General features: G+C 35.4%; 1 protein-coding gene across 1 annotated transcript; it reads left to right on the top strand.

Moving 5' to 3' along the window:
* Nucleotides 1-5544: 5544 nt before the first annotated feature.
* On the top strand, nucleotides 5545-10985 carry LOC117319916 (the record flags this gene model as incomplete). Its single annotated transcript, XM_033874624.1, has 4 exons — nucleotides 5545-5670; nucleotides 7858-8095; nucleotides 9570-9683; nucleotides 10929-10985. Coding segments are annotated over exons 2-4 (366 nt in total), but the record flags the coding sequence as incomplete, so codon positions are not given.
* Nucleotides 10986-11200: the final 215 nt, after the last annotated feature.

The following is an 11200-nucleotide window of genomic DNA, read 5'->3' as shown; positions in this document are numbered from 1 at the left end:
CTAAATTGGTAGGGATCTTAAGAAAGGGGAGCCAACAAAGCTTGTAAAAACTCTAACATGGTGGCTAGTTTGCAACATGATTGCTGAATCATGGTTTTCCTCACAACATATATTTTAAACATCTTCAATTGGGTGCAGCTGTAACTTACCTGAAAAGATAAACATATTATAGAAGTACATGTATTGTTATTGAAAAATATCAAACTTTTTAAGAAGGCCAAAACATTCAAATTTTTCCTAGAAGCATTTTCCATGGAGCTCTTACACATTATGATATATCAACGTATTATGAATTTATTATGTATTGATTTTATTTAAATCCTCTTTCTATTCACAGATAAATGATGCATTTAAGATGATCTTAAAACGACAGAACATTGGGAAAGTGGTAGTGACCATGGACTAACATTTAGCCATATTTTTATATGTACACTACGTATATTGTGATTTGTATTTGGAATGATTCTGTAAATGCAACAGTGGAGTATTAGAAACACTCAGACATGTTAAACTGGATAAATATCATCATATCAGAAGAAGCACTCAGATGTGGAACTTTTGTAATTATTTGGGAAAGAGCTTTAATAATGTTGTTATAACTTGTGCCCAATCCTTTTTGCTTTGATTTATGGCAATAAAAATATGTTTAAATCAAATCAAATTACTCAGATATTAAACTGAATAAATATTATCATGTTTGAATTGTAATAAATTATTCTATGTACATATTATAATATTTATCATTTGTTTTAATTTCTAATTTGGAAAAATTACTTTCCTAAAATCTACCCACCCCTTTGAAATACTGACATCATACGGTGACCATCTGAATTATTATTGCCAGCATTAACAACAATCGGTTGATAAGTAAAATGTGTGAAAGTACAAATGATATAATTACGAGTACACTTTGTGTAATGACTAGAATGTGTTTTGCTTTGCCTGACAAGAAAAGGTATATGGTTCTTCATGTGTATGGGAAAGTGTGTGATAAAGTGCCGGGACACCTTAACCACTCAGCCACAATGGTCATGGAATTTTGATTGTGAAATAGTTTTTTTCCATGGTAACTAACATTTTTACCAGCCTTGTTTTTATTCTTGAAAACTCATATGGACTCGTATCAGAAAAAACATTGATCAAAGACTTAAGTGTGTAACTAAAAATTTTAATATACATGTACTCATCAACATGAAAAGCAGATATTAACATTCCTAACTCTGAAATCATACAGCCACAAGAAACACGACACATTAACTGCTATTTTTCACTTACAAAAGTCGACTTATACAACATAAGTTTGCCAGGGAAATTGCTCTGTAATAGAGAAAAGATGGTTTTCAAAGTGAAAAGTAAACATTTGCTCTGACTGGTCAAACTGTACAGGTGTTTGAAATATCCATACAGTATTCAGCCACATTCATGGATGTGTAAGATCACAGAAATATTGCTGTGGTCTGTGCGCTCAATTAAAAATAAATGAAGATAGTATTTGGAGCACAGGAAACACCTTTCCTTAGCTGACCTACTTTCTACCACTTCAGAATAGAGACCCTTGTGTTCACAGTTTAGAGACCCTGATGTGGAGCTTGGAAACAGTCGTATAACCATTAGGTGGTGTCACTATAACCATTAGGTGATGTCACTATAACCATTAGGTGATGTCACTATAACCATTAGGTGATGACACTATAACCATTAGGTGACATCACTATAACCATTAGGTGATGTCACTATAACCATTAGGTGATATCACTATAACCATTAGGTGGTGTCACTATAACCATTAGGTGACATCACTATAGCCATTAGGTGATATCATTGTAACCATTAGGTGATGTCATTGTAACCATTAGGTGATGTCACTATAACCATTAGGTGATGTCACTGTAACCATTAGGTGATATCACTATAACCATTAGGTGATATCACTATAACCATTAGGTGATGTCACTATAACCATTAGGTGACGTCACTATAACCATTAGGTGGTGTCACTATAACCATTAGGTGACGTCACTATAACCATTAGGTGATGTCACTGTAACCATTAGGTGATATCACTATTACCATTAGGTGATATCACTATAACCATTAGGTGATGTCACTATAACCATTAGGTGATGTCACTGTAACCATTAGGTGATATCACTATAACCATTAGGTGATATCACTATAACCATTAGGTGATGTCACTATAACCATTAGGTGATGTCACTGTAACCATTAGGTGACGTCACTATAACCATTAGGTGGTGTCACTATAACCATTAGGTGACGTCACTATAACCATTAGGTGATGTCACTGTAACCATTAGGTGATATCACTATTACCATTAGGTGATATCACTATAACCATTAGGTGATATCACTATAACCATTAGGTGATGTCACTATAACCATTAGGTGACGTCACTATAACCATTAGGTGGTGTCACTATAACCATTAGGTGACGTCACTATAACCATTAGGTGATGTCACTATAACCATTAGATGATATCACTATAACCATTAGGTGATGTCACTATAACCATTAGATGATATCACTATAACCATTAGGTGACGTCACTATAACCATTAGGTGATGTCACTATAACCATTAGATGACGTCACTATAACCATTAGGTGATGTCACTAACCATTTAAGGATTGAATAATGTTATGTTGAGGTGTATGGGGGTATAAACCTCCATAGGTCTTGAGACAAATTTTATGAACTGCAAAGCAGTTCATAATAAATTTGTCTCAAGACCTATTGAGGATTATACCCCCATACACCTCAATATAACTTTATTCAATCATTATATTTATATTTTTTTGATATTTTGTACGATATTTTGTCTTTGACAAATAGGGACTTGTGCAAGACTACCACGGAACTTGCCGAAATGTACGTCATCACTCTTCGTCTACATATGGTTAATACTTTTAGGATTTCTTTCGTAAACAAACTTAATAGCACATTAAAACAAATATAAGTTTTAAAGGAATTTATTTCATATAAATATGATCACTTTTGAAAAGGAATTAAAAAAATATAGTCCAAGCTCGACAAATGTATTCCTACGCCGGACTTGATATAGTTCATTGAAAAATGACTCGAGTTAACTGTGGTAGGTTCATTGAGTCTGAATTGAGTGGAAATATAAATATTAGGTGATGTCACTATAACCATTAGGTGATATCACTATAACCATTAGGTGGTGTCACTATAACCATTAGGTGATGTCACTATAACCATTAGATGTTATCACTATAACCATTAGATGATATCACTATAACCATTAGATGATATCACTATAACCATTAGGTGGTGTCACTATAACCATTAGATGATGTCACTATAACCATTAGGTGGTGTCACTATAACCATTAGGTGACGTCATTATAACCATTAGGTGACGTCACTATAACCATTAGGTGACGTCATTATAACCATTAGATGATATCACTATAACCATTAGGTGACGTCATTATAACCATTAGGTGATGTCACTATAACCATTAGGTGATATCACTATAACCATTAGGTGATGTCACTGTAACCATTAGGTGATGTCACTGTAACCATTAGGTGATATCACTATAACCATTAGGTGATGTCACTGTAACCATTAGGTGATGTCACTGTAACCATTAGGTGACGTCACTATAACCATTAGGTGACGTCATTATAACCATTAGGTGATATCACTATAACCATTAGGTGATATCACTATAACCATTAGGTGATATCACTATAACCATTAGGTGATGTCACTGTAACCATTAGGTGATATCACTATAACCATTAGGTGATGTCACTGTAACCATTAGGTGATATCATTGTAACCATCAGGTGATGTCACTATAACCATTAGGTGATGTCACTGTAACCATTAGGTGACGTCACTATAACCATTAGGTGACGTCATTATAACCATTAGGTGACGTCATTATAACCATTAGGTGACGTCATTATAACCATTAGGTGATGTCACTGTAACCATTAGGTGACGTCATTATAACCATCAGGTGATGTCACTATAACCATCAGGTGATATCAATATAACCATTAGGTGATGTCACTGTGACCATCAGGTGATGTCACTATAACCATCAGGTGACGTCATTATAACCATTAGGTGATGTCACTATAACCATTAGGTGATGTCACTATAACCATTAGATGATATCACTATAACCATCAGGTGATGTCACTATAACCATCAGGTGATGTCACTGTGACCATTAGGTGACGTCATTATAACCATCAGGTGACGTCATTATAACCATTAGGTGATGTCACTATAACCATTAGGTGATGTCACTATAACCATTATGTGATATCACTATAACCATTAGGTGACGTCATTATAACCATCAGGTGACGTCATTATAACCATTAGATGATGTCACTAAACCATTAGGTGATGTCACTATAACCATTAGGTGATATCACTATAACCATTAGGTGATGTCACTATAACCATTAGGTGATATCACTATAACCATTAGGTGATGTCACTATAACCATTATGTGATGTCACTGTAACCATTATGTGATGTCACTGTAACCATTAGGTGATATCACTATAACCATTAGGTGATGTCACTGTAACCATTAGGTGATGTCACTTTAACCATTAGATGATATCACTATAACCATTAGGTGACGTCACTATAACCATTAGGTGATATCACTATAACCATTAGGTGATATCACTATAACCATTAGGTGATGTCACTATAACCATTATGTGATGTCACTATAACCATTAGGTGATATCACTATAACCATTAGGTGATATCACTATAACCATTAGGTGATATCACTATAACCATTAGGTGATATCACTATAACCATTAGATGATGTCACTGTAACCATTAGGTGATGTCACTATAACCATTAGGTGACGTCACTATAACCATTAGGTGATGTCACTGTAACCATTAGGTGATGTCACTATAACCATTAGATGATGTCACTATAACCATTAGGTGATATCACTATTAACATTAGGTGATGTCACTATAACCATTAGGTGGTGTCACTATAACCATTAGGTGATGTCACTGTAACCATTAGGTGATGTCACTATTAACATTAGGTGATGTCACTATAACCATTAGGTGATATCACTATAACCATTAGGTGATGTCACTATAACCATTAGGTGACGTCACTATAACCATTAGGTGATGTCACTATAACCATTAGATGACGTCACTATAACCATTAGGTGACGTCACTATAACCATTAGATGATGTCACTGTAACCATTAGGTGATGTCACTATAACCATTAGGTGATGTCACTATAACCATTAGGTGATGTCACTATTAACATTAGGTGATGTCACTATAACCATTAGGTGATGTCACTATAACTACTGAAACTGGAGATATATTTTTCACGTTGATATCGTAAATCCCTTGACTTGAACAACAATAAAAATTAAACGGCGTCCCTATATCTCCTTACTTTGCACATTTCCAGTGATATGATAATTGTCTGTTGATAAGTTAACCGGTTACACGATATATATGTATACTCTATATATTAGACGGCAGATACCGTACACCGTATAGGTATTGTCGTCATCCGAATGCAATCACACACCTGGACGCTGTCTGGATTTACATTTCTGATCGTGTCATAAGGGGGGAAGCGAGGAGGAAATTCGAGGTAAAAGTGTAAAACGTTGAATCAAATTGCTATACTTTGTATGTACTAGTTGCTGTCGACATTTAGAGATTTCTTTATGATCTAAAGTTTCTTGTTGAGTACTTGGGACAAACAAGAGCATTACCATTGTAGCGGCCAATACGGTTATTTCACAGGTGTAAGTTATCGTCTTTTGTTTTCGTATTATTATTCTAAGTTCCATCGACTTTAAGTAAGAAACAATTGGACTTAATATGAGAAATATAAGGACTCGTCGAAGGTCTGACAAGTTTATACAAAAAGTTGCAATAAGTTTCTAATCACAATTGAAAAATGAATGAACCTATCGTTTCAACCACATAAGGGAATGTACGCCTTGTCAATAGAAGGTATCTTGTGCCCGATAACGAAGGTATGTATTTGATTTTGTAAACGTTAACCTAGAAAATAAATTGTGTTCTCATTTTGCATATGCAACGAAGTCCCTAAAGGGAACTGGTTATATTCAATCTGGCCCTAATCCAGCACGTGATTGATAACTCTCTTCCGCATCACTCAAAATCCAAAAGAGCTATGAGAAAAACAATTCTATTAAAACAATTTTTAATCAAATACAGGGCAACACGTGTTCATGATCATGAAATGATTGTACAAGCCCCTAAGGTTTTTGTTAAGAATTGCACATATAAATTCTAATGCTACATTATCTCCCCCTGGTTTTAAACTTATAATCTGGTCAAATCTATCAGACATATCCAAAAGACCCAAATGATACAGCTCAATTTTATTTATAATTTTAATATCCGAGAGACATTGGGCCAGTACAAAAGTACACACTACAACAATGCCACACATTACGTGTGATGTATTTTATGCCATTTTGATTTTTGTATCGATATATGTATCAACCGTAGGAGAAGAGCTTCGACGAAGTTGTACAAATGGTGCCAAGCCCCGTTGCTATAAATGCGATAAAATATGCTTCAATCAAGTCAACAATCAAATATCAAGCTACACTATTGTTTTATGCCTCTAGGATTCTAGTGATGTTAGGAGCCGAAAGGGTGAAAATCTAGATTGAAATCTAGATTGGATGATATAGAATAAATTATGTAGATCGAATTCATGCACGGTCTTTCGATGACTACACTCTGTCGTAGGGACCTGAGAATAGTTAGAGTCTGTGTAAGTGAAACCCACTTTTAGTGGAGAAGGGAGGAAGGAGGGCGGGTGGGGGTGGGTGTGTGTGTGTGTGTGTGTGTGTGTGTGTGTGTGTGTGTGGGGGGGGGGGGGGGGGGGGGTAGTTTAGTGGAGAAGGGAGGAATTTAAGCCCAAAGTGTATCATTCGTACCAAATTTCAATGTAGCCAAGAGAACGTATGAAATGTCACATAGACTGTAACCAATTCTTAAATTCTCAAGTCCCTGTGTTCTCTGTCACTTTCATCAGACTTATTCACGATGCGGTTTCTGCTCCCAGTCCCTGTATTATACTGGTGATACGGTGACAACCCCGATAACTAGATTAAAGTACCTATGGAAGCTCAATGCTGCACGCGGCCTGATTTACAATCATTGGGCAATAGTGAAGTCCATAGCATTGCTTTATACGGAAGCCGGTTAGTGCCACATGAAGTAAACTTTTTATGTCGTAATTACGACTTCGTTATGACGTTATTACGAGAAAGTTATGTCGTAATTACGGCATATACTAAGTCGTAATTACGAGATAACTAAGTCATAATTACGACATAAAAAAATAACTTCATATGGCACTAACCGGCTTCCGTAGCTTTACGGTGATAAGAGTGATTTTATTTACTTGAAATGGAGGTGGATATGATGAACAAAACATAATTTTTTAAAGATGTCTTCTGTCCTTGATGATCGGTAATAGGGAACGAATGTCTTGGATTATTCATATAATTTAGCAATCATAAATAAAGAGCTTAGAAATGAGACATGTCCCGGTAGTTTGATTTTAAGTATTTAAAATGGTTTAAAACAATAAACTACTCTTTGACATACGATAAGAATATAGTTCCTTAAAAAAACTATTGTGAACGAATCTTATTACCAAATTTTAACAGATATTCCCAATAAGGAGAAATAGGTTCAGTCATAATCTAGCGCAACGCTTCAAGTGCGAAAAAACTATCTAAAATTCCGCTGAAACATGTTTTTTAAAAGTATGCATTATTATTTTCAGTGAACCCCGGCAACAGTTGACCTTATAAGCGAACCAGCTAAACATGGCCTGGTCTTTGGACGTCACAGCGGTACCTCCATGGGTGAAATACGTGGCATTATTCTCGTCCGGGAGTGCCATCTTGCTGTACCTTGAAAAGGCGTACCGGCGTTATATTGTCAGACAGGTCATCACACTAAGAAAGGAGAAAGCAAGGAAAGCGATCGAACATCTTAGAACACAACTTAACAAACAACAGGTAATTCTGGTAATTACTCACTGGCAATACACACAGTTTGTAAGCGGTGATTAAACAGATAAGTATCATGTATTTATCGTCAAGTTTTAAGTTCATATACCAAAAAAATGTCTGAAGTTACAAAATGACAAGATTGTAAATATTATTTAAATAATATATCTAGTAACTTATTCCATGTTCTGTCCGTTCATTGCGATGACTATCTCTCTGGCACAGACACGTGATTGAATTGCAGAATATCTAGGAATTAACATATTAGTCAAACAAATAAAGGATTATTTTGTAAAGAGATTCGGGCTCAAGTTAAGGTGTATTTCATCCTTAAATGTTCACGATCTCCAACCGTTTTACGGAAATTTTATTCCTACATTATTATATTGTGGGGTATTTCAAAGCTTGTCATTTACAGATAATTGATGTAGACATCCGTATCAAGTCGATGCAGAGAACCAAGCAAAGTAAACGTTGCTATGCATCGTGTAGGAGCCGCGGTGGCCGAGTGGTTAAGGTGTCCCGACACTTTATCACTAGCCCCCCACCTCTGGGTTTCAGGTTCGAAACCCACGTGGGGCAGTTGCCTGGTACTGCCCGTAGGTCGGTGGTTTTTCTCCAGGTACTCCGGCTTTTCTCCACCTCCAAAACCTGGCACGTCCTTAAATTACCCTGGCTGTTAATAGGACGTTAAACAAAATAAACCATAAATAGCATGATAGTTTGTCCATTCGGGCTTGAGAAATTGTAACCAATAGCATGGAACAGTGTATTTAGACATTTTAACTGGTCCCGAAAAAAAACCTTGAAAAGATTACAATCAGCTCCCATTTTTTAAGAAATACGAGATTGCGTAATTTCGTCATAATACAAATGTATTTACAAACAGTGTACGAAACAATGCGTGCGAGTGTCGTTACAACGTTACACGATCGAATGTTCTCTTTGTCAAGCTCTGACTGACTGTGAGAGAGAAAATCATATTTACATAATATGATGACATGAAGTTACCATTTAGTCACATAGACGTACAGGTAAATATGTTTTTCGCTCACTCACACAGTCAGCCAGAGCTTGACAAAGAGACCAGTCGGTCTTGATACAATTGTATATACCTGAACACCAAGGGCCATACTTTCGTGACCACTGGCCGTGTTAGACAGGTGACCGCTTATTTAAGGTTCATTATATAGTAATTTCAATCGGGCGGACCACAAAGTGGTCGCATAACGACAGTGACCGCTTATTCAAGGTGACCGTTCAAGCAGGTTTGACTGTATATCCAAGCTAATGAATCTTATTAAAGACAAATCATGTATACCCTTCATATCAGTTGCCTTAATGGTGGAGCAAAACGAATACTCCATCATAGTGCAACTGAACAGGAGAAATACCATTCATTTATTTGTATGAGAAGTAAACCAAACCCTCATGAGATAATCATTCGATAAACAGTTGTTTTCTTTCCATCCCAAATAAACAGGTAGATGGAAAACTATCTGCTGACATTTTAAATATGACGGCAGTAGAACTCCAAAACGCTCTACAATCCGGCAAACTAAAGGCCATGGACGTTCTTCTGGCGTACCAGCGAAAGGTAAGGATGGATTTACCGGAAGTATAAAATGATGTCATGCATGGTAATGTAACGGTTTGATTTTCCCTACAACCCAGGATCTTAATTATATAAACCACACAAACATTAGATACAGGTCCTACATTTATTCAATAACCTATCATTGGCAATATAAAACAACTAGTAATCATAACTATTTACAGCCCCACAGAATAAAACCATCTTCCACACTATCATACACGAAGCAGCTATTACCCAAAAACATAAACTGAAAGACTGAAGGAAAATAACCAGATAATGGCTTCTGTTTCGTGTAAGGAAAGTGTAGATAGGAAAAAGGAAAGAACAGAATGGAAGTAAACAACCAACTTGCAACAATGATTTCATACAACTTCCCAGTCATACTCGTTACATTCACACATATAACTAGCATCCTTTTCCATTGACAATGGTGCACATATATTATCATACACTGTTTTCAATATAAAATCATAGTTACCCGCACACATTCCCAAACTATATACATACTCTCATACTACATATATTTTACATTCTGAACACATATATTCAAACTTACAATTAACCATTCAACTATAATTCAACAAAATACTCTAATACATACACAAATGCATACTTCTACTAAGGGACACAACTCTCAAACAAAGGTACATAACTCACAAAATCCATTCCCGTTACAGTAACAGCAGATACTAAAATAGGTGTCACACGCTCTTCTGGTTCCGGCACCAGCTTAGCACATGTAGGTTGTCATGACATATTTTTCATGGTTAAGAGTCCATATTAAATTATATTCCTATAGAATATATGTGTTCAGATCATTTTGATGACACTTGCTATGGCGTTGTTGTATATATAATGTGAATGTATATATATTTTTGCTTCACATATACACAATTCTTTATATCATCTTAATGAATATCATTTGATTAATTTAACGAGATACATCTAGAAAAGTATTTATTTAATTGAAGAGGCAACAAAATAACATTTTCGTCGAAAAATACTTTTCTGTATCATGCTTAAGCATTACATTTAGAAGTATACTTGACTTCACAAAATGTACTGAAATAGTTTTTCGAAATCAGAATTCGATAGTGTCATTGAAACCACAGTCTAATGTGAGTTTTAAAATGTTTGTGTGAAGATATTGTTATTCTGTTTCAACAACCCCCGTTAATGTGTTGACATGAGTACTGATGATTCCACACATGTACAGTATTTTAACATTATTTTTCTTTATTTCAGGCAATCCAAGAAAACGACAAACTGAATTTTATCACAGAACCTATCTTTGAAGCAGTGGTTGGTTGTATTGCTTAATTAAATTCAACTTTGATCGAATTTCGATTCAATTTTACCCTTTAAAAATCTTATTGTGGAAAAGTGTTCGTTAACGTATATTATGGGTCGATGTACTGATTTCATTTTCAAGCAAACTATTTGAAAGTAACAAGTATGCTGGTATTGTTTATCTGTACACCACACATATAGACTTTGAAATAGTTATCTGATATGAC

Source organism: Pecten maximus, unplaced genomic scaffold (genome assembly GCF_902652985.1).
Source record: "Pecten maximus unplaced genomic scaffold, xPecMax1.1, whole genome shotgun sequence".
Classification (NCBI taxonomy): domain Eukaryota; kingdom Metazoa; phylum Mollusca; class Bivalvia; order Pectinida; family Pectinidae; genus Pecten; species Pecten maximus.
Note: the sequence above shows the minus strand (reverse complement) of the source record. Positions and strands in the feature narration are given on the sequence as shown.